Raw genomic sequence first — 25590 nt, 5'->3', positions numbered from 1 at the left:
GCTGCTGCAGACACAGAGCACAGATAAACATTTATTTGGCTATTTCTAAATTAAGTAAGGATGAACATGATCTGCAAATACTGAATTATTTTCTGGTTTTATATGGAACTAATACAATTTTATCTACAACGTCGACATCTACATCTGCGCTAGTCATCAAAGCTCCTTCTGTAATCAATGAAGAGATATGGGCACATTTCATCTCAAAGAAGGTAGAAACATGAAAGAGGTCAAATGAATCCCACTCTTAAGAGTGCCCATTTCACTGCCTACAAGATAGGACACCGAAGAGTTACTCAGAGGTAGGTATCAAAATCCAAAGTTAGGGGAAATTACTATCACTCGTGAGGTCTTTCACATTTCTCAACTGTGCCCCTGGTCAGGAGATAAGCCCGTGACTTTGCTGCTCTTGCTGTCTCTAATATCCGGAATCAAGTTTCTGAACGTCCCAGTCAAACATGTGCAGAGAACATAAAAGGGAGTACAACTAGTGCAACTAGAACTTCTGAACTTCCTTATCCTTGTATGATCTGGCCCTTGGACTACTCTACCAGCTTCTTAAAATCTGTTGTTAAATTGCATGTGTAATTCCTCTAAAATAGCTGCATGTGCCATAGCCTATGTATTGTAAGACACCAAAGCACTGCGTAAGTATATTATGAGCGGCTACATCTTTATTTTACTGAGATTCATGTAGTTATCAAAGAAGGATCTACTGGGTTTCTTCCCCAGCTCAACTCAGTTTCTTCCATAACAAACTAAAAATGCCTTTAAATCCCCTCCAGAACTACCACTTTCCTGTTGACTAATGACCACCACAGATCCTAGGGATACATTGCAAAACACTCCTCGCTGCACTCTATCCCAAAAGATCAATAATGCTTCAGATTTAAGATTGATCTTTCTAGAGAACAAGAGGCTGAGAGAACAAGCCCTTACGCAGCTGAGCTTCTGTTCGCTCCTTCTCCGCCTCTGCTTGAAGTTGGCCAAAGTTGCGGTTTCGCATCTCCGTCATCATTCGTTGAGCTTCGGCCAGTTCTTTGGCAGCATCTCCCAAGGGCAAGTTGTTACCTTCTGCATTTGTACCAGCTATTTGCTCCAAGAGCACTGAAAAAAAGTATCGTCAAAGTCAAAGAGAGGATGTGCTTAAGCCTATGCAAAAGGCACAAATGAGAGGTTTGTGAAACGCCTTTCTGAAAAGGCATGCCTATTCTTCAATTTCTTAATGAGGCAGATGCATTTTGCATTAGTTGTAGCAAGCTGAAAAGTATCCCATGTCACACAACTAGAACTAGCAAGATGGAATCGGGCTTGAAATTTGTCCCAAGTTCACAGCAACAATTTTAAGCTTTTAACTTAAAAGAGCCTATGATAGCAACCCAGACTGAAGTCAGACTAAAGTCAGGATAGTCACCTTATTGCTCTAAATGTCCTTGTGGTAAAGCTTCTCTGTCCCTATTCATTACATAGGGAAGGTAGGCTCCTAAATTAACAGTATTTATTAGATTTCTAATAGAACGAGTGAATTCCACAGCTATGCCTGAATTCTGATTTACGAAGTTGTTTTCTATGAAAACCTCTCATGCTTAATAAAGAATATTGTAAATAAACTGAAAAAAATCCTCTAAACAAAAAAATGTCATTGAGTTAGAAACTATTTTTACCTTGTATATTGTTGACAACTATTTGTATTCGTGACACTAAATCCTTTCCTTTCTGATGAGTTTGGCCAAAATTATTAAATAATATCTCAGCTTCTTTGTAGTTCATTTCAGCCTAGGAAGGGAAAAAAAAGTAATTAGTTAAAAAATATCTGGATATAACATGCTAATATGAAGTCAAGAGATGTGTATTTTAAATTGATTTGGTAAGTCACCTTTTCCTGGAGAGCATTTACATCATGATTTAGGTTACTGAATTCTGTCTCCAACTCATCTACCTTTGAACCCTGATTACGAACAACAGAACGGTAATTGTTCAATAAGACCTGAAAAGAAAGACAAAAAAATATTCCAATAGATCACCCATACACAGGAGACAAAAATCAAAAATTCACTGGGTTAGTTCTTTACCCAAGGTAAATAAAAGCAGCATTACTGACATGAAGGCTGACCAATTGCTTCCCAAAACCTGGGCTTTTTTATCTGTGAGTATGGCAACTCCTATTCCAAGCAAAGAAAATTTTAGTATTGGCAACTGAAACATTGGGTTTTTTTGGTAATGCAGAGACATGAACTGCTGGAAAAAGACAGAGCTATAGGGACACCTCAGAGATAGAGCTTTCAAGGTGAGCAGGCGTCAGAAAAAGCAGAGATACTGATTCTCTTTCAAAGCATGACATGGAAACAAGAGCTGTCTTCTAACAGGTGAAGCCCAGTGCTGTCAGCATCTGGTATTTGAAATCAAATGCTGATTAACGTTTCCTTGCAAGCTGACAAAAAGATGGCATCAGTTCCTAGTTCCTAGGTTCTTATTTGCTTAATCTGAAATCCACTTTTCCTTTTTATGCGCACCTACCTTTAAGTCCTTGATGTTTGTTTCCAGACGCCTCATCTGCTCCAGTGTGTGGGTACTCGCATGGACGTTTTGCAGCTGAGATTTAATCAGCTGAAGCTCGTCACTTATTGTGCTCAAATCCTTCAGCAGCGTAATTACACAGCTATCACAAGCTGGAGGGAACATGAGCAAAGGCAAACAATACAAATTATTGATATTTGGGGCAGAGAACATTCCACTGAGTACATGAATAAATGAGATGCAATGGACACTTTGATGCTTGTCACCTGGTGCTGCCTGAAGAACAAAAGGCAACAACAAAGCCCACAGTATTAAGGAGAGTGACCAAAGCCAGAAATAAGGAGGAGGCCCCATTTACATCTGGCTAGGTGACCACCTCTTTTATCTTTTTTTCAAGCGTTTGGTTGAATGCTTGCTTTTAAAAGATTAATTACAGGACATCTCCAGTCCTTTTTAAACTCTGCCGCCCTTAAAAGAGTCATTAGTATGTATCCAAAGCCAGAAGAAGGCAATCTGAAGTGCAGTTCCATATTATTACTTACGGTCACAATCTTCATTGGGATCCACATCTTTTGGTTCGTTATTGAAACATTCTGAAATCACAAGGCTGTCATCAGTAAAAAACGTTTTCTTCTAGAAATACTACTATTGCTTTTTTGCCCTCACTTTTGATGGTTGGCAGCCATTAAAATATGGCACTGCCTTTTCATAAATCCATACCCACTGTGAACGACCTGAAATGCCCAGAAGGCTTGAGCATGCCAAAACATTCAGCTTCCACTTGCCTTGCTGAGATCAACACCTTTTTCATCTCTCACAAGAAACTGACTGTAACCCCCCAATATATGCTACTGGTATAGCAGCAGGAGCCTCTCTCACATTAAGTGTGCTGAATGTATTGATAGAATTTGCCTAGAATAACACCACCAGGATTGGAGCCAAGACTATATTGTTAAAGCATTTAACACAGGACATAGGTTCAAACCCCTTTATCTATTCTAGCATCCACGGTCAAACCACAGATTCTGATTCCCCAAAGGATGTCTCACCCACAAGGAACTGAGAAATGTTTATGGCCTTCCTTCATACCTGTCCCATCTTGCAAGATTAAGGGATTAATCAAGCTTGAGAGAAATCCACAGTGTATGCATGAAAGGAGGCACTGCATGTAACTCAAGGCATGGAGCTCAGACCACAAATACAGGTGGTATATAAAGAACATTGCCCTCAGACTTTTCAACAAGCTAGCACAAGTGACTGCCTGTCCAGTGTGCTGTTTTGTTTTTCTTGTTTCACAAATCCTGTTATAAAAAGCTTAACATATTCCATGTACATGTGGGATGGTAACATCCTGGGATCCTAACTTCTCGGAGGCAGAAGAGGAACTAGCTCCTAAAACTGCAATCATATAGAATCATAGAATGGTTTGGTTTGGAAGGGACCTTAAAGATCATCTAGTTTCAACACCATTGCCATGGGCGGGGACACCCTCCACTACACTAGGTTGCTCAAAGCCTCATCCAATCCGTCCTTGAACACTTCCAGGTATGAGGCATCCACAGCTTCTCTGGGCAACCTGTTCCAGTGCCTCACCACCCTCAGAGTGAAGACATTCTTCCTTAGATCTAATTAAAATCTACCTTCTTTCAGTATAAAGCCATTGCCTCTTGTCCTATCACTACACACCCTTGTAAAAAGTCCCTCTCCAGCTTTCCTGTAGGCCCCCTTTAGGTACTAAATGGCTGCTAGAAGATCTGCCCGGAGTCTCCTCTTCTCCAGGCTGAACAATCTCAACTCTCTCAGCCTGTCTTCATAGCAGAGGTGCTCCATTCTTCTGATCGTCTTCGTGGTCCTCCTCTGGATACGTTCCAACAAGTCCATGCCCTTCTTGTGTTGGGGGCCCCAGAGCTGAACGCAGTACTCCAGGTGAGGTCTCACGAGAGCAGAGTAGAGGGGCAGAATCACCTCCTTTGACCTGCTGACCACACTCCTTTGGATGCCACCCAGGATACGGTTGGCTTTCTGGGCTGCAATTGCACATTGTCGGCTCAGGTTGAGCTGCTCATCAACCAATACCTCCAAGTCCTTCTCCTCAGGGCTGCTCTCAATCCATTCTCTGCCCAGCCTGTACTTATGCTTGGGATTGCCCCACCCACGTGCAGGTCCTTGCCCTTGGCCTTGTTGAACTTCATGAGGTTCTCACAGGCCCACCTCTCGAGCCTGTCAAGGTCCCTCTGGAGGGCATCCCTTCCCTCCAGCATGTCCACCACACAGCTTGGTGTCGTCAGCAAACTTGTTGAGGGTGCACTCAATCCCACTGTCCATGTCACTGACAAAGATGTTAAACAGCACCAGCCTCAATACCGACCCATGAGGAACACCACTCGTGACTGGTCTCCACTTGGACAACAAGCTGTTGACCGTAACTCTTTGAGTGTGACCATCCAGCCAATTCCTTATCCACTTAGTGGTCCATCGTCAAATCCATGTCTTTCCAGTTTAGAGACAAGGATGTTGCGCGGGACAGTGTCAAACCCTTTTCACAAGTCCAGGTAGATGATGTTGGTTGCTCTTCCCTTATCCACCAACACTGTAACCCCATCTTAGAAGGCCACAATGTCTTGATGTACAAGTCCCTTTTACAGGCTTGGTCGTACTGCCAAATTCTAATCTCCTCTTGAATGTGAAAAGAGCTCTGCATGTCTTTTACTCTGAAGGAAAAGGATGCACTCAGGTATAGGCTGCTGCCGTCACGAGTCAACAACAGCTTGCAACTGTCAGAGGTTACAGTGACAAAATTGGACCTGAACTTTAACAGCAGCATGAAACAGCCTGGAACAAACTGCCTAGCTGTGCCATTTCCTTTGGCACTTGCACGTTAAGTCGTCAGGAAGTAAAACGGGATTGGTAGTGAGCACTGCTGCCAAAAGGAGACAAGTGACAAAGAATATATTTGTAAGAGAACGAAGGAAATTATTCTGAAATTCAAATACCCGTGCAGTTCTGCTGTTGTGTAATTCAGCTAACACCAGACACGTTTCAGCTGTCGCTATGAAGTACCAATTAAATAAAACTATTATTACAGCTTGTGTACAAAAAACATCAGCCAAGAAACGGTGAAATGAAGAAGTCTGGCCAAGTGCTGAACATCACACACAAGAAACCTGCTAGAACATGCTGTGCTGATGATCACAGAGGGCTTTATTCCTAATGCAGAGAAAGAGATGGCTGATCAGAATATATAGTTGGAGACAACTGAAAACAATCTGGCTTGTTGAATTCTGCCCTACGGATTAGTTTGTCCTAGCAAACTCTTGCTTCAAAAAGAAAGGAATGATAAAACATCAAACACTGCTTGGATCCGTTCCACACAAGGTATAAATAATCTAAAGGTGCATTACTTCAGTGATGAAATATGAAATTAGAACTAGCTATTGAAAAATTGCACCGGTTGCCAACAGCAGTTCACATCACTTGCTGGTTTTCTGCTTTCTGTGACCAAGGAAAGACAAGGTGATCCTTGCAGTTACTTGCATGCAGTATGAACAGCAATGCAGAGAACTGAAGAACATGGAAATATTAGGAGTTCTTAGTTTGAGGCTTCACTAACACCTGAGCAGGAAAATCTATCTACGGGGAAAGAAAAGTGTAATTTTATTGGGGAATGAAAATATGGGAAAATCAAGGTCCTTTTCAGAAGCAGTGGCCTATGTGTTTCTGAATAGAAATGAGCATCCCAAGAGGCTGAGGTGAATCAAGGTAAAGACAGTCTGAGGAATGTAGGATCAGGTCCTTCATGTCAAGAATTGTAATAGATAAATAAACATATGCCAGTGGCATAACATTCTTATAAGAGCTTACTAATAGTGGAGTATATGCGCGACTGATTCTGGGGAAATCACGGATGTCTTAGACGGCAGAATGGTGTATAGTAAGTAGGATTTATAAAACAGCCTCCTGAGTCAGGTCTTAACTTCCACTGCAAACACAGTGAGCCTGGATACCTAAGAAGGCAGTGCCTGATGCAGACTCTGAAGATGCCACTAATCTGTCTCAAATACATTTTTAAAAGGCACGTTGAGACTGCTCAGTTTCGTAAGTCCATGACACAGGCTGGCAAGATATGACTTCACCATGTCAGCAGAGGAACCATAATCCATTTAAAAACATACTTGTGAAACAGAAAAACAAAATAAAATTGGGAGTATTTATGAAGGGAAATACACAATAAAGTGGCTTACAAGGGTGAATCCGATGACTGAGAACAGCCTGTCTATTACCACACTGTTTTTAGGAAATCTTACATTTTATTAAAAATTATCTACATTTCTAAAAGTCTAGATCTTTCCTTCAGTTCAACTTATCTAAGTACCTTTCTCCTCTGCTTTCCAGAGAGAAAACAACACTTTCTTTCATGTTCATAGGCCCTCACGTACCTCCAGTCAGGTGGTCACAGCTACCCAGCTGTCCATTATTATTACAATTACATTTCTGACAGTAGCCTCCATATTTTTGTGGATTTCCAAAATATCCTGGAGCACAGCTAGAAAAAGAGAGACAAATAATTTTTATTAAATATTTGAATCTACTTTCGTGAAATATACTTTCACTTGACAAAAAAAACCCCAGCTATTCTCCTGAAGAAACTTTCAGGAACTTTTGATTTCATGTCTTGACTTAGACAAAAAGAGTATATTTTTGGTTTACAGTATCCTCGGCACTATGCTAAAAATATCTTTCCAAGTACTGCAGATTTTTTTTCTAAAAATAAAAGAACTCCCACAATGCTTGTATAGGAATAATTCACTTAATCTGAAAAAATACAACACACAGAGATACGTACATACATAGAGAATTTGAAAAGTCTTAACCCAGCAAACCACACCATTCTTGTCTGTGATCCCACCAGAAAACACATATTAAGGAGGATCATACTGTAAGCACGTGGTGAGACTTAAAACAGCAAAGGCACTGAATGATGTTACCACCATTCTGCTGGGTGATAACTCCTCTTGCCATCTGCTAGTGAAGCAGTCAGTGCGAGTGATCCCTAAATATTTTATAGGTAAAACATTTTGTCCAGACTGGCTAGCCAATATTCCTAGAAGTCATTCCGTTGTAAGATCTATAGGGGTGGTAACGTGTGACCAAATAGCCATGATGAGTAACTGAGGTACAGCTATCTATGGAAGAGAAAACCTGTCTATAATGTCAAAGGTTGTCTTTTGAGGCACGAGACAATTTTCTACTGGAGGTACTGTCTTCGGGTGAGACACTATGACTTACTGGACTCAAGTTTCCAAACCAGACACTACCACTCCATTATGCTTAAATTCCCTCTGGCTTTGAAACTCAGTGAAATTGCTTCCTCTGCCTGCCTGAAACTGCCATGCTCTACCTCTTGTGCTTTGCCAAACTGCTGCAATTTTCCTGCAAAAGAGAGCGCTTCAGCGTTGTGTTTGTACGCACCACCTGCGGAACACACCAGAATGATTTGGGATGAAGAGTATGGTGTTAAATATTACATGGTTGCTGTTGGATAACTACAAACACTGAAGCACCATCAGGTACAGTGGAGGAAAAGGGAAAATTTTTTCAACTGGAAAAGAGACAAAGTAAGAAGGAGTGATTATTATCAGAAAGAGTGCAGGATAAGGCAAGGCACAGAGAACTATTGCAAAGATGCTGACACTTGGTAAAAACTGTGGAGTAACTAAATAGTCTACGGAGACTTGTTTACATTTCTTCAGGGAACGCTGGGTTTACATCCAGAATTATACGACAGCACCATACTATACCAGCTGTTTGTATAAATAGATACTCCTTAAGCGTGTGCACACTATGCATATGCATACATCCATATATTACCCAATACAGAAATACCTCCTTCATGGTGCCTCTCAAAAACCTCAGTCTTGAGAAACAGGTCACTTACCGTTCACAACGAACGCCGGTATAGCCTTCTTTGCAGAGACACTGAATTTCTTCACCGTTTGCCACACAGCCAGTTGCAAATCTTTGAGAATGAGCAAAAATATTATTGTGAGCACATCATCAAATAGGTTTTACACTCTAGAGGCTAAGCTCCATTAAATGACTTTCAGATTATAAAGTTTTTATACCACCAAATTGCTTCTCAGCTAGTTTAATTGCCTCTAGATAAATTGCTGTGACTAATTCTTCAAAGTTTCATATTTTTCATCTAAATTCTTTCCTTAGACCAAAAAATAAACACTTCCTGACCCTCTGGACTGAGTACAATAGTTCACTACCCAAAGGAATGCCTAAAATAAACCTTAATGATGATGATGTGAAATAAAACAAGTCTGCGTAGCTATTTTATCTCACTAGGCAAGAATCAATGGCCTGTGCTGGACAAAATTGCCTCCTGTTTGGATAGCTTTTTTTTTTTTTAATGGATGGAAACATTAGAGGATATTTTATGTAGCTAATACTGTTTGGTTAGGGTTTTTTAACCAAGGCAGAAAAGAGTTGTGAACCACTTTGGGGAGCTCTAGAGTATATCTGGTTAACACAATGAACATTTTTCTCTGCTCTTTCTAGCAGAGTTGTCTAGATTCAAATTTATCTGGGGAGGAAAACCATTTTTTTGCTGATGTTTGGGAAGGAGAAGGCAGGAGGTGAAGCAGGGATAGGCCATTTGTGTTATTTCCATTTTTTAATCTATGAACAGTTGGCAAAAGCAAGTCTGGATATTAAAGACAGATGTCTGCACTAAGAATTACATATAATTTGACTAGGTGGAAAACTGTCAACTCCAATAATTCCAGGTGGAGTGCATTTCCTATGTCAGGAATGGTATTTACCACTCTAATGTGCAGCTACGAAACTGCACAGGTTTATGCTCTCTTTAGGTATTTCAGCACTCTTAAAGCAAAAGATGACTAGAAATATGTTCAGTCAGCCTCAGGCAAGCACCTGCAGAAGAGGCCACTGCTGTCAAAAACGGATCTATCAGGGAGTTCTCTGATAAACAAAAAACCTGTGTATTGTCTGCTAGTGTAAATCTCTTACTTAAGGCTACCTGGTGTTTGCTAATGCACCTGGCAAATACTATGTGGTGCCTTTAGCAATTTATAGCTTGGTTTTTTAAAAAATTATTTGTTTTTATTTAAACACATTTCACATTTGAGAACTGACCAACGATGACAAACAATGTGGCTAAACATATTATGCATTTAAAAGGAAATTTACTGCCCAATTTTAAAAGCCTGGCAACATTATTAGATCTAAGGAAATTTAATTTTTTCTAGCTCAGTATTTTGCACTTCAAATGGAGCTTCCACCCAAAGAGCCAACATAATCTTTCAGAAATCTAGATATATGCTTATGAGCCTTCATATTTTTAGTTTATTTTACATCTTACTACATTTTCTGAATGCATACAAAAGGCTTGTTTCATCATTGTCACTGTCTCCTAGCCAGAGTAATGGTGTTATACATGAGACTACAGATAACTTACATCTTGCATTTCAGTAAACAAGAAAGATTCCGGATTTGCCCAATAAGGGAAAAGATTTCCATCCTATGTTTCTCACTAGGAAGGAGTTACTGGTGTTTTATACATAAGCCCATTACAACTGCCTGGGGCTCCTCCAGGCGATAAGCAGCAGGCCTTTGTGGTTCAGGAACTGAGACTTGGAATACTCAGCTTATTGAAAAAGGCAATGCTGTGAGACAGAGCACCAAGCTACTGCTGCTCTAACATGCCTCAAATGGGTCTGATGCCCCAGCAGGTTGGGTGAAATGAGAACACAGAAAAAGATCATTGTCCTCCTATGGTAGCAGGGTTTGGGGTTGTTCAGGGTTTTTTTTCTTTTCCCCCTCCCCTCTACCCTCTGCTTGACTACTCATGACTTTTTACTGTACCTGTTTGTATAAGGGCAAGGACACACCCGACAGGCACCTTGAGTGGCATCTCCAAAATAACCATCTTTACAGCGCTCACATTTTTCCCCAGCAGTATTATACTGACAGTTCTTAAAAAAGAAACAAGCAAGACAGTTAATAGTGCTTTACCACTCAATGTGGCTTTATTATTATTTAAAAAAAATTATAGCAAATATACTCAGAGAACATGTTCTCTCCCTTCCACATAATCGAGCATTTATTGCCAAACTGCCTTCACGACCAGGATAGATTGATTCCAGTCATTCTCTAATTGTAGAAAGCACAATTTGCTCACTATTGTGGAAAAGCAAGAGATAAATAAGCAGCATTAAACATATTTTTAAAGAAATTCAATCAGATGTGTAGTTTGTTAAGGAACATTCCACTAATGCACTCTCTCTGTCTTGATATTTCAATGCAAAATCATTATGTTTGAACGGAACTTTAGATTTTGCATTTTAACACTAATTAGAAGGCAGATACCATTTAAAAGCATGCCGTTAATTGAGCTGAAGTACATCCTCAAAAAAATCCCATGAAATTAATACAAAAAGTACTTCTCTTAGTAGATTCAGATCAGAATTGAATTTCATGTACTTCCTCCAGTGTATATGTAATTCATATATACCTGGGGTAACTGGAATAAATAATGAAAAGCAAAGGCTCGGAAAACAATTGAAACTGATACAACTGAGCCACTTTTTCAATGATAAAATTGTTGGGAATTATATCTTAGAAACATTCTTATTCCTGGTGCTGTCTAATTGTCACACACGTATACATTACGGGAAGAGAATGCTCAAGCTGCTTTTGCATTACCTAAAGTGATGCTAATTTAAAATAAAAGTTGTTCAAATACATTTTTGAGTAGCCATAAAAATTCCGTGTAACCAACACTCAAGAGGCATTCACACTCCCAAGTTCTACAACTGTTTTCTTCAGTGTGCAACAGACCGATCCAGTGTCCCACAGAGCTGAGTGTGTATTAATAAAGTGAAAGATTGAAAAAAAGAAAGTGGGAAATTGGCTAGAAGCAGTCACTGAGCAAATTACACTTCCTTTTCAGGGACCTCGGTGGCTTAGGACTATGGTTGAAGGCCCTACTACCACAACTTACAGCAGAGGGGCATTTTTGCCTACAAATGAGAAACAGTTCTGTCTCTCCCATCTCCTCTTACTCTCTGTTCTCTTCCACATCTCTCTGCACCCAGATTCCCTCAACCACATCAACAGCCCTTCCCTCAGACTCTGCACATAGTAACCTCTAATTTGTTTTTGTTTTGGTTAAAGAACTAAATTTGTGGCTCACTTGTGAAAGGTTCTGGGAAAGAATAGGAAAAGCCCCAGTTCACATGTGAGCCATTTAACTACAGGAAGCAAAAGTAATATGAAGACACTATGTCTGTAAAAGGAACCATTTCAAAATGCAGCCTCTACAAAAGCTGGTGCATATATTCCTGCAAAAAGCTCATGGAAAATTCAGGCTGTGTCTGAATAATTACTGTAAGTTTTTATAATCCTGAAGAATAAATAAACCTGCAAAAAGAGGAAAAGAGAGGTATTGAAAAATATTTGTGTTGGTTTAATCTCGGAGCAACCTTCCCCCCCGCCCCCCCAAGTTTATCTCCTGGCGTTTGTTTTGCTTACTCTGTCTATAGAAACTGAAGCAATTCCATAATTGTCAAAGAAAGTTCAAGATATTTCACATAAAAGCCACTCCGAATGTGCCATGCTGTTCCTCTAGCTACGTGGCATAGAAGGACTGGAGAACATAACCCAGTGCTCTCAAGGCATGGTGGAATGAAGCCAGAGCAGCAGCTCCCTCATGGGTCTTCCTTCAAGTTTCACAGGGCCGAAGACACCCCTGAAGTCACAGCATCTCCACACCACCAAGTATTGCAAACTCTGAAAAGAAAACCCTCAGCTGACTCTGTATGCATCTCTATGGTACAAGGAAGCCAGAGTAGAACGTGTCATGACCTCAACAGAAACACCTATGTACATAGGGTTATGTGACACAGAACGGTTAGGGTTGGAAGGGACTTCAAAGATCATCTCGTTCCAACCCCCTGCCATGGGCAGGGAAATCCTCCACTACACCAGGTTGCCCAAAGCCTCATCCAAGCTGGCCTTGAACACTTCAAGGGATGGGGCATCTACTGGCAACCTGTTCCAGTACCTCACGACCCTCAATGTAAAGAATTTCTTTCTTATATCTAACCTAAATCTGCCCTCTTTCAGTTTAAATCCATTGCCCCTTGTCCTGTCACTACACGCACTTGTAAAAAGTCCCTCTCCAGCTTTCCTGTAGGCCCCCTTTAGGTACTGGAAAGCGGCTATAAGATCACCCTGGAGCCTTCTCTTCTCCAGGCTGAACAGCCCCAACTCTCTCAGTCTGTCTTCATAGCAGAGGTGCTCGAGCCCTCTGAAGCTGGAAACATGTCATGGGATGAGCAAGTCTCAGCACCGCACTGCTGCTGAGGGAACATGCCTTTCAGGAGGAAGGGCAGGGACCTTGAGGACACAAAGCTTGATTAATGGCAGAGGGCCAGCTTTTCCCTACACGAGAACCACTTCTTCTGTCTTCTCCATCTCCTCCTGCACTCCATTCTCCTCCACTTTCAGCAGTATAACACAGCACAGCACCTCTCTCCTTCCACCAGCATGCAGTGGGACAGTTATCCCTGAGCTGGGGACCATTGCACCACTGCCACAGATGAAAGAGTCAGCCGGGACTTGGCCTCACAAAGCCTTCTCTGGAGGCTGTCACCAGAGAGACGCTGACGTGAAGGTACCGCAGTCCGGCACCCCAGGTGGGGAGCAGGAAGAAGGGGGCCAAGCGAGCAAGCTTGGCACTTTGGATATGAAAGTTGACGACTCCATGTTGGGAAGCCTCCTTGTCTCCTCTGGACCGCTACAGGTCTTTGTCCCATGGCTCCTCTACAGAGAGACAAACTCGCTCCGTATGAGGTGGAGGCTCACGGTGGAAATATACAAGCCCTCAGGGCTTTCATTTTTCACCGCGTTATCCTGGATGACTTTGCTTGCCCTAAATTTTGTCCCAGGGCCAAGTGTTGATTTAGCTTTATCTATCTGAAAGTTAATCCAGCTGTGAGAAGGAGGCGACGAAGAGAAACCTAAATCATATACTTCACAAGGTAAAGGTTAAATTTGCATTTTTTTTCCCTTTGCAATTTTCATCTGAAGTAAAACTTTCTTGTCTTTATAGCTCTGCTGCAGCACTTTCCTGTCACGGCCTGCCCTGCCTCTCCAAAGCAGCAGCCTGTAAGTCATCCCCTAGAATGTGCTGAACTAGTTTATAGTTTCCATTAAAGCAAGAGGGTTGGTTGAGACCAAGTCGGGAGGAATGACCTAACGCGCAGGAATGCACCGCAGGCAGAACGGATGCAGCACGAATAAGGAAGAAATAACAGAGAAGACAGACCATGAAAGATGTTGGCAAGGTTCTTGTTTACACAGTAAGTGAAAAATTAGTCAAAAGTTTTTAAGTGGGAATTTTTCAGAACAAACTGTTCAGAGAAGCATCATGGATATAAGCTGGAGCAGCACAGTTGGCCAAATGTCACCCTTCCATTGCTTCGCGGGCTGATGCACTCCCATGAGGCTGCTTTGGGTTTAATACAGTGTGCCAAGGAGCAAAATCTGCCCCACTATATCTTCTGTAACGGCTGAAATTTCCTAATTAACCTAACTTCTATCTCCTTCATCTCATCTTATTTACTGCCGTATTTTTAAATCCATCTAGTTGTAAATTAAGATTAGTGGAGATTTACGGATGCTGATTAAACAAGCGATTCTGCAAAGGCTATATGCTATGGGTGAACACACTATTTGTCAGCATTGGCAAACCCTAGTATGCATGCACAAAACTAAGGACTGCATATGCCAGGATAAGACCCCATATTTATTATAGATAACTGCAAACACTTACATATGTGCTAATTTGATGATTTTTTATACCATGAGCTAACAAAAATTACAGGGGAAAGAAGAAAACAGAAGGACACAAATTATTCTTACCACCCACAGTTATGGTAAACCTACGTGTAAATGTATGCAACTTATGCTCATTAACAGCACAAGATATAGAGAATAAGGCAGGCAAGGATTATTTTTGGTTGCTTGGAATTTAACAATACTGTATAGTCCAAACTGCAGTAAGGTAAATGTTTTTTTCCTCCTTTTTTTCCAATGCATTTCTTGAATGTTAGCATTTACTTACAATACATTTTCCAGTACCATCTTGACACCTATTTGAATTTCCGTTGCAGTTGCAGGGGACACAGCGTCCAGTAAATAATCCGTTATTCTCACGATAAAATCCAAGGCCACATTCCTAGACAGTAAGCAGAGAGAAAATAGTGAATGTTGGTGGAAAAAGTTTTACAGGGTATTGGAAGGATATTTAAAAATTGTTTGCTATTTAGCAGTGGAGGTGTACATTTCCTGGCAAGCTCTTCTAAACCCATATTATTGTTTAAATAATCAGTATTTAATGCAGCAAATGGCACTGAAGAATGGAGCTGAAGGAGTTTCAGCCTAAGCATCTGAACATTATTCTCTACACTTTGTGGGAGTAGGGATTTCATCATTTTGATTCTAACCTCTTAGCAAAACACATTCCTTGTGGCTATGTACAAAGGTGTAGAATATGCATTTTAAACCACAGAAAAAGATTTGAATATAGATTTATACTACAGTCTTCTCAAAGAAGAAGATATAAAAATCTCACAATCTAGAGGTTATATGAAATCTTGATATTAATTTAACTATGGTGCATTCCTTGGAAATACTTCTAATGAGATCTCTTTTACATTAATTCGTCATGACTTCCACAGTAAGTCTACTTGGAGCTATACGAAGCCACGCTTGGACAGAGCGAGGTGATCTTAAAGAACACACAGCGGTCTAATATCTAAGTACAGGCTTGTCCCAGAGACCCGTGAAGCACGAGAAGAATGTTCAGCTATTGAAGGCACAGGAGGAGAAGCACAGTCTGTCAGATCACATTCAGATTTAAACAGGGAGCTGAACCAGAGGAAGATTATGAATGAAGCAAGAGACATGAAGTTTGTCAGTCTACACCAGGAAGGTAGTAAGTAATATGTTAAAACCAGGGTCTTGTTTGGCATGGAAAGGGAAAGTACAAGAGTACAGAAAGTACAAGGAATTCTTCCTGGGCATGGAGCCTTCCTGTATACAGACCACTTCAAATATTCATGCCCACGTTCTCTGCTCAGCACCCTCCCAGCACGCCAACTACACCAAAAATGACCAGACACAAATCTATCGCTTCTAATGCCTAGCTCCTTTTCCTTAGTAACCAAGCTGGTGTGGTGCAAGGAAGATCAGAGACTGTATGGAAGTGGGGAGAAAGCTGTGCTCCCCACGATGCCAACACCTCCCAGGTTCCTGCCTCCAGCAATGTACCTCTGCACTGTACCTATACCTTGCCTGTACCTCACAGTTAGGAGGTGGCCCCAATGACAATCAGAAAACAAGTGACAGTTGAACTTTAAAGCCATAAATCTTTTATTACAGCAATTGTGCCACCAAGACTGATGGGACTAATTTGAAGAGCAAGGTGTTTGCGGGACGGTGTCTCAAATCATGATCCAGTGGTTTTTGATGTAAGTATTTATGCAGAGACAGGATTAACCAGTGAATTTATCAACCATGTAACTACCAGAGGGAAAAAAAAAAAAAATTCACCTCTCCCAAAACAGATCCCCAAAGGAATATTGAGTTATTGCTGTTTAAACAACAGTTGCTAGTGGCACCTTTGCCTTCTTTACATGTGAGATAAATGAAAAAAAAAAAAGTATGCAGAATACTAATATCATCAACAGCTTTTAATACTGGCTTCAGTGTGAGCAAGGACTTAATTTAGAACAGGCACTTGAAAATTTTCAGATACATTTTTTAAAAGGCTGAATATGTTCCCTAAACAACAGGGAGCCAATATATACAGCTTCTGAAGAAATCAGGCCCTGAAATACATTAAACAGCATGACTAAATAAAATATAGACTCTAACACATATAAATTTTATTTACTGAAAGCCTCTTTTTGGAGAGCAAAGTGAACCACTTATTTTAAAAATACATCCAAATGCACTTGGAAAAATCTACTCAGCTTTTTGTTTTTCTAATTATGCTGTCTTTAAAACAACACATTTGGAGTACGTGGGCACTTTGTTTTTGAAGCAGCATTCGTGACACTGAGAAATTGAATCCACAGGAAGATAAAGCTCTAGGCACTTTCAAGTGCTTTGGAGTTCAGGCTGATTGTTTTCAAGTAAACAACAATTTAAAAGAAATTTCTTGCACACACTTTTGTTAGAAAAGTACTTAGAGATGTAAGATTAGCCTTCTTATTACTTTTGTATTAAGTAATGTTGAAGTTGTTATCAAATCAGTTCATTTAAAAACAAAGAGAAAGAAGGAAGCAAGCGAGGAAAGGAAAATGAACAAATTACCTGTCTCAGGTAAAAATCCCTTTGAACTTGCTGCTGCTGACTCCTCTCCTGAAGGTGAGGATACGATAGCCTCTGTTGCATACCTTGTGCTAAGCTACACCCCAGGGCTACTAAGGTGACAACCAGCCATCCTACGTTCCTTGGCCTCTGCGCTTGGGCCAACATTTTACTTTAGCTCCGCTGCGAACATACGCTGCTATTGCTTTTGGCGCTCGCCCGTTCTCTTATACTCTCCCTTCTTCTCCAGCTTCTGACTCAGATTAATGAGGCTCTGTGCTGCGATGGGCCCCACCTTTAAACTTTATACGTGAGTCAAGCTGTACAGCACACATTACCGTTCCCGAGGTTAACAAGTAACCCCGCAGTTCCTGTAGCTCGATATATACCTAAGTCGGGGTGTGGCAGGCATCACCTCCTCCCCACCTAAGGCAGCCAGACAGAGCTAGGTGATTAGAGCAGTAAATCACTGCCTGAGTAATGCTGCATAAACATACGGGGCTTACGAACTACCCAGGTGAGCGTCTTGATCACTTCCGTTGGCTACGCGTTTCCACCTGGTTATATAAAAACCCCACCACCCCAGTTTGCAAAGGCAGTATCTTGAAAGCAAGGGGATGGCAGTCAGAGATTCAGTCAATGCCCATCATTTTGCGTGTGGCACAGAACATCAAATAAGTGAAAAAATAAGTTTCCAGAAATATTTCCAAAATGGTATTTGACAGATGATGAAGAGCTGCCCTGAGCAGTGGATGCGCACATGAGACATAAGCCAACTGTAAACGTTGTTTTGTTCAGTCTCTCTGCAGCTGCTCTAGTCTAGATATTATTCTTCCATTCACATTTCAAAATGTTTGCAAGGTTAGTACAGCAATTGCTGCTTTATGGTAACCCTCAACCATTTTCTGAGAGAATAGTTCCTCATATTTAGTGCACTTTGTACACCGCTTATCTCTCTGGTACTTTCTTCTGCTGCCTCGGGTGCTTACACATGGGAACAGCCAAGCACTAAGCTAAGCTAAGTGACAACCAAAAGAATTACAGCTACAGGAACAGCATCAGGGACAAGGTATACACCTGTGGCTAGGATTTCACCATTCTTCAGGTAACAGTATTACTTTGCAATGTTTACATTATCTTTCATAAGAATATCTCAAAATATTTTTTCAAATATTTTAACCTTCAGCTTTCAAATATTTCTTATAAAAACAGGAAAAGTGTTAGTCTCTCTATGGAAATGGGAAACTATCCAGAATTATCTAGGTTCAGGTACACTTCCCTTGGACCTTGCCATGCATTTCCCGGATAAAATAAGGAAACTCGTCCATGTGTACGGTCTCACAGACTGTGATCGAGTCAACTCTGACCTTCCCTCCATTAAGTAAGTATTGTAAGTATTAAGTAAGTATAAGTAAGTATTGACTGAGATTATTCACCCTCTCACAGGGCACCACAGAAGAATCCCTCATTATAGTGCCTTACACATGTAAAATGACATTCACAGTTCCGCAAAAGCAATCAAGAGTTGAACAACCCTACAGTGCTTCTTAGACAGTGAAAGTATTCGAGCCATTGAAAGCACACATGCTTAAATGAAGCACGTTTAATTACTTTAATAACTAGCCTGTTCCTCTAACTAAACCACTATGTATAGCTGTAGGCAAGACAGAAGATAATGGTACAGTATGGAGGCATGTACTTCCTACCTGACATGAGTCACCAGCGTACTCCGGAGGGCAGGAGCATGTCTCTACGCTGTGCGCAATGCTGCCACTTCCAGCACTAGTGGCTTCTTCCAGCCCAACCTCACCAAGGGTTAATCGCTGAGTCTCCGTGAAGTAAAGGCCTCTGATGTGTAAGCCATCTAGTCTAGACAGGATTATCATCAGTTCTTCTCTGGATACAAGGTTATTGCTGCTGGCATGCCTGAAGTTTTCCTGCATGTTAAGGGTACAAAATGAGTGCAGCCCTGCAGCTTCTTAAGCAGAGTATCTGCAAAGACGGCAGGATGACAGAAACAGGGAGAAAAACTCCATGGAACAGACCTCTATAGGGTCAATCAGTGTGGGGTGAAACAGAGGTCAGGAAAATAAATATAATGAATGTAAACACAGGATAGGTGGAAAAAGGAATAATGAGCATAAAAAATGATGCGCCTTTTACTTTGCAAGGTACATATGGCTTTGAGGTATCAAAAAGTGAAGCAGCATACAGGCTCTTCTTCAGTCGTTCACATTTCTTTGACATATCACCCACCAAACCATAAAAGGGTGGAGGAAAATGTTTTTATTTTGAAGAGTAAGCAAAGTCCTAAAAATCCAATCTTTGAGAACTGTCTTCACATGCTTTCTTGCTGCTAATAGACACAGCATTACTGAAAATGGAATCTGGCTTAAGAAACATCTTTTTTTGCCTATATGCGAGACAGAAATAAATAGCACAGATTTAAGGTAGGAATAATCCCTGCTAAATTCACCTGCCTGAATGTTGGACACCCATTCTAAACTAGGTAGCTAGACACCAAGGAAAACAGATAACAGTTCATTCCATCCCTATTAAGTACAGTCTGGGGCTGTGATGAATCATCTTCCATTGATGACTGATTCAGCTATTACTCCACTGGCCCTGGAGGGAGTGCTAAGGGCTAAATTGGACAAGATGTCGAACTAGGAGGTGCTAAAATTAGATGGCCTGAACCAGAACCTAGGTTCAATGTGGCAGTAAAGAGAGAAAAAACATTGTTTATATTTAAAGCCTACAGCATTATGTCCATTAACATTATCAAGTATTTGGTATTTTTGCACATGTTCCCTGCATATTTTTTATGTGCCACTGGGAAGAAAAGAGAAGGCCATTCCATTTCCATGTCTTACCTCAACTAGCTGCACACGGCCATAATATTGACGATCAGGCAGTGGGTTGTTGGGATCCATATAAACAACTTTCATTTGCTGGCCCTGCGTGAGAACAAGGACATAAAATTGCCGTTTCACTGCTTTTTATGGTAAAATGTTCAGATGCAATAAAATTCGGTGAGGCACATTAATCCTGTTGTTTGAGGGATAAAAACTAAGTCATACTAGGAAAACTATCATTTTGATCAGAGCAGTGGTATCAGTGTCAGTAGGGTTGTCACTGCTTTTGCCTATTAACAATGTTGCTTTCAAGTAAAACACCAAGAGTATTAAATTAATGCTGACCAATTTTCACAGGAACTAGTTAGTACTTTTGAGTAAAAATGTTTTTGCATTTTCAAACACTCTCCTTTGCATCCTGGTGCACAAACAACTTTGAATACTACTGTAGTACTTTCTGAGGCATGTTTCCCAATAAGAATCCTAGAATACTGAATTAGTATTTCCGATGGTCTAAAGAAACAAACCCATCACCTTGGGAATTTCAAAAAACAGTAAAAGATTTCAATTTTGTCCTTGAAGTGGTTAAATTGAAAAACTGTTCATCTAGAATGCATTTTTACTTCAGTCCCTTGAAGGGCTTCATTTTATGCTGAAGAAAATTCTCACAGAAAATGACATTAATTACACACGGAATCCAGGGCATATTTTGCAAAGTCAAGGCCATACTTGTTGACGAGTGTGCAAGGCATTAATTAATTTTTTTCCACAGGTGCATTTTACAGAGGAAAATCCTGTTTTATGTTTTTATTTGCTCTCAAGTCAGTTATGCTTAATAGGATGTTATTTTGGCCACAGATAGGTGTGTTCATGGCTTTGAGCAAAACGCAGTAAAATCACTTCTGTAGAAATGTAGCATGTTGTTATAAAAGCTATGCACACTATAGGAGAAAAATTTGCCATAGTTGTCAGGTAACAGGAAAAATCATGGTATTGGTATTGCTTCAAAGAAAAAAAATAATATTTCGAAACTTACTGTTAGCTGTATATCAGGTCTCTTATCCAGAAGAACCATGCCCTCGCTAGGTAAGCCGAAAGATTTCACTTGGTAACTTAGGAAACCACCATATGAAGAAAGCTGTAACAAAATGCACAAGACCAGAGAATCTTTGCTGCACTATTGCTTGATATTAGTAAAACTTTGTATTCAAGTTCACCCCATCTTTCAGCACTGTAAATAATATATTTACTCTTTGTTCTTTAGACAAAACATGCAAATGTGCGGCTTGGAAGAAATTACTTTCTATTTTGTTTACTTTGTGTATCTGACATCACTTTTTGAGTAGTTACTGTTCTCTGGAAGGTTACTTGCATCAGGGTTGTTGGTTTTTTTCATACCTTGGATCACACCATTCGGAGAAATTATATGTTCACGTGAATACTGTTCTTTCCCTGACCTTACAGAACAGATTTGGCTCATCAAGAGCAGATGTCAAACTGACAGTGAAAGTGGTAGTGAACCCCATGAACACCCATGGATAAAAAGGAGAAGTCAGACTAAGCGTGTTTAAAGGTGGCTTTCATAGGCCAGCATTTTCTAAACTTACTACAAACATCAATCTAATCAGGAAATCTTCGCTCCATCTTCTGGAGGACAGGACTTCTACTGGTATTGGCTGACATCAGCTCTGTTGTAAACAGACCATTGCTGTAGGCTGAGCTGAAACCACACTTCTTTAGGCTCAACTATAGGTGACCACAGGTGGCCTCAAACCCGACCAAATACATACACCACTGCCCAGAACAAAGACTCAGGCGAGTATGTTTGAATCACCTGACAACCAGCCTCCCTGGGTTGTGTGTGAGTGACTCAGTTCAAAACATATTGAGGGGGAAGGAAGCTCCAGGCACAGCCCAGACAGTTTTTGTTCCAAGAAAAGCCTAGAAGGAAGGTTTGTAGGTACTAGGTGAAATGAGGCGTTTTGTCACAGATATACTACTTTGTTTCCCACCCCTTGCTGTTTGCCCTTATAGCTTACGCTTGGTTTTGACATGAGAGGAAGAACTGTTTTGTCAGGTTTTGGTGTTCCACAGGGAAGCACCAGCCTTCGATCTACCCCTTTCCATATACTTCGATGAATTACAAACAGAACACAGACATCTCAATACTAAATTTGTTCCTTGGATCACAGGGTTGTAATTAATGCTATTATCTTTAGTCAATTGAATTTTCAAAAGCATCATTTGAAACATTGACTATATTTTGCCAACACAATCAAAACAATCCTGTATATTTTTTTTTTAAAAAATGTAAGAAAATTTGAATTAGAGCTTATTTCCTTTTTAACACATGTTTTAGGACTGCACCATATGACAGATGGTTATGTTACTGTTTTTTTAATGAATTTTTTTAAAATGGGAAAATATTGGTGTTATAAACCACCTTCTGTACTCTATATGTACAGTATTTATTTTCTAACATTAAGAGTAGTCTATTAAATAGAATGTTAAAATACACAAGAGCAGAAAATGGAGATGATGTGATTTGAATTTCTCAATGATTGTTAGTTTCTGCACCCATTTTATATTTGATTCGCTTTTAACTTTGTAAACAAAAGACAGGGAAAGAAAATATACTCTGCTAAATATTAATGTTCCAGTGGAACTAGTTAAAAGGTTTAAGATAACGGAAAACTGTGTTTTCATATGGAAAAATGTATGAAGTGATCTTTTTCACGTTTTCTGAAAGAGGTGCTATCACTGGAAGTAGACCAACACCTGACATTTTCAGAATACAATGACGTGAATTGGTAAATTTATGAGCATGGAAAACCAGCAGCAAGATAGCATTTTTGGGGGGACTTTCACTACTGCAGCATTGCCTGTGCTGAAGTATAAACTTACACACAGTGTACAGCAAAAGCAGGTCCAAAACAGAATTATTTTATTCATAGTGTTGTCATTGTAAATAAAAGCAAGTCATGGCATGCCTAGTTAGATCTTGTGACATGCAATATAAAACTCATAACACTGTTAATAGCTGTGTTTAAAAAGAATTATTGTCTGCTTTATATTTTGTCATGGGAACAATAAAAGTGCCTCTGGTTTAACACTGTAGTAGATAACATATTCTTTAACATGATATTTGTTTGAAAAATAATTTGTAGGTATTGAAACAAGAACCTCTATAACATTAACAAAAAGCACCTGAACTAAACGTGCTGTTCAACTGAAAGATATGTACCTCTGAGCATAGGAGAGCAGGATGAAAAATACTGCTCTAGTCTTTAAAATTAGGACTAAGGAATTTCAAAAGTTGTACCATCTGTAGTGCCCTGGTGTGTATCCCATTTGTTTTCACTCATGTAACAGTAGGATTGCATCTGAAAAGCCTGGGTGTCCTACAGCCAGCTAGCAACTATCAATCAACACTGTCAGAGTTCCAAACGGGGAGAACCTGGGGCTCTGGGCTTGTAAGCAAAGTCCCCCTGGTCAGTGTGATCCCCAGGCTGAAATGGTGATAAGTATTAACCGTGAGCAAAAGACTGCTCCCATGCATGAGCGGAAAGAGCAGCAAGCAGTTGAAGGAACACAAAGGTTAGAAAACCAAGTGTTGCTCTTTCCAAGCAATGTATTGAAAGCAAAAGGTTGGGTTTTTTGCATGCGACTGAGCACGTAATCATCTTTTATTCTTTCGGAAATCTGCTCAGGAGATAGTCTAGGCAATCTAAAGGATACTTGGGCACATTGGCAAGCTCTGTGTGTTCTGGGTTTCAGAGAAGAGGCTGAAGGTACCAGCTCCCTGAATCATAGCTCCTGACCATGCTGTTCACATAAAGACCTCCCTGGCACTAAGCAAGATGATTAATTCTATGCTATTGCTTATAATTTTAACACTGTACTCAGAAGTAAAATGTTGTGATTCCTTGCATGACAGGTAAGAGAGATAAGAATCTCGTGAGCGATGAGAGAGAAACATATCTAAGAAAAACAATGAGACTCTTTATCAAGGACGCTGGCAGAAAATTAATACATGTTGTTAGAACAGATGAGATAGGTGTCATTTACCTTCTCTCCCAGGTAGGATGGTGGTGCTTTCCAGTACAGACTATGCACTGAAGCAGGTAATTCTTGAACATCAGCCACCACACTGTTACTGACTGGATTGAAAGTGACTGGAATGACAATATTTTCATCCACTGCCTCCAAGCGCCAGTTCCTCATGTCCACAAACTAATGAAAATACATAAAGGAAATAAAAGCTTGTCTCATCCTTTATTAAACTTTACCAGCACCGAGTAATAAAGAGAAATTGTTTAGCCTCTGTAATTCCCTTAGCATGAAATTCAACCCTTTCAGAGCCAGCCTAAAGTCTTTGCGCAATGGATGTTGCAAGGACCTCAAAAGAGAGCGTAAGCGGGACAGATGTGCCAAAGCTACTTGGGATGCAGGCATTTGGTTTGTCACTTGCAAAATAAGTTCTATCTTCAGTCACATGAAGACATAACCCTTCTGGAGGTAATTAGGAATTGTGCACACAAACCCAAAGGTATAATTTGGAGGTGCTTTTTTAACCCCGTTCCAAAATCAAACCAGTGACATTAGCCTAAAAGACAGAGTGAAGATCTATTGCAATAGGTTAACTGGGAGGGAGGGGACGCAGCAGGATATTTCGGAGAGGCAGGCCATGTAGCCTAATATTCTGTCTCATTAATGCACATTTTATGTTTGTGGCTGTCGTCTCATGAAAGACCATACATCCTGTTACCTATCATTATACTGGGAGAGAGAAAGCATAATGTGTATGTACCAGAACACTTCTGTGGTGTGTTGCCCTTTGCTGGCCAGAGAAATAAAACAAAATACAGATATGCTATCAAAAGCAGACTTTGATGAGAACAAGTAATCACTAGAGTAAATATTCCTAAAAAATGGAAGTTTGCTACTGACTTCACTAAGGCCAGATTTTCATCCTTTGTAAACTACTGTAAAGTGCCACAATCTGGATTGCATCTAGTCTATGTCTAAGCCTAAACTGAACTTCTCATCCATCATTCTAGGACTCTGCTTCTCTCTTTTCTTTCTCTTGCATCGTTTCAGGCAGTTATTGCTTTTTTTTCAATCTTCAGCCATCTTACCATTCATTTATGCTACTAAAGGTCTGTCATCTCTTTTCTCACACTTGACGTCATGTCTTTTTTATAGGGAAGGAAGAAAGACAATTTTTCCAATCTCTGTAGAATCTGTCACACATTTCTTAGGTTTCAAGATGCATCTATGATACAGACATGTAAAATGACATGTGCTTATCAAAGCATCTTGAAGGAGACCATTGACTTTTAAGTTTAACTAGTGTCTGAAGATAAAGCAAAAGAAGGCCAGCTCAACTTCAGTCCAACTAGTGATTTGTAAACAAAGAGGTGAAAAGGGCCATTTCTGCTGAACGGCACTTTCAGACTATATCCAAATCTCAACAAGGCTGCACTAAATCTGCACTATTGCTTGCAGAATATTTCTCATCCATAGAAACTAATAAAATATATTTTCAATTTTGGAAGAAATCTGGCATTTCCTTAATGGAACAAATGTAGGTTTGTGATAGCAAAGAAAAAAAATATTGGATACACCTTGGTTCTACGATGATTCGTGCTGCGACAGTTGCTGGTTGCCCCAAAACAAAAGCAAGAGGTGCATCCCCTGGGATTAGAAGGGTCCAGATAAAACGATCCTGGTCGGCAAGTATCACATTCTGCACCTTCAACATTCTCCTGTTAAGGCATAGTTGAAAGAAATCTCAGCGTTTTCCTTTCGG

The 25590-nt window shown here is 40.3% G+C and overlaps 1 protein-coding gene across 1 annotated transcript in view; it reads right to left on the bottom strand.

Moving 5' to 3' along the window:
- LAMA3 (laminin subunit alpha 3) overlaps positions 1–25590 on the bottom strand; it is a 124581-nt gene that overhangs the window by 24076 nt on the left and 74915 nt on the right. Inside the window, 14 exon segments of the mRNA XM_086609234.1 lie at positions 940–1107; positions 1665–1776; positions 1877–1987; positions 2518–2669; positions 3060–3110; positions 6954–7060; positions 8453–8533; positions 10408–10517; positions 14672–14785; positions 18630–18860; positions 19797–19880; positions 20815–20916; positions 23847–24011; positions 25406–25546. Coding sequence (XP_086465360.1) covers positions 940–1107; positions 1665–1776; positions 1877–1987; positions 2518–2669; positions 3060–3110; positions 6954–7060; positions 8453–8533; positions 10408–10517; positions 14672–14785; positions 18630–18860; positions 19797–19880; positions 20815–20916; positions 23847–24011; positions 25406–25546 — 1729 coding nt within the window.

Source organism: Tauraco erythrolophus, chromosome 3 (genome assembly GCF_009769465.1).
Source record: "Tauraco erythrolophus isolate bTauEry1 chromosome 3, bTauEry1.pri, whole genome shotgun sequence".
In the NCBI taxonomy this organism is placed as follows: domain Eukaryota; kingdom Metazoa; phylum Chordata; class Aves; order Musophagiformes; family Musophagidae; genus Tauraco; species Tauraco erythrolophus.
Note: the sequence above shows the minus strand (reverse complement) of the source record. Positions and strands in the feature narration are given on the sequence as shown.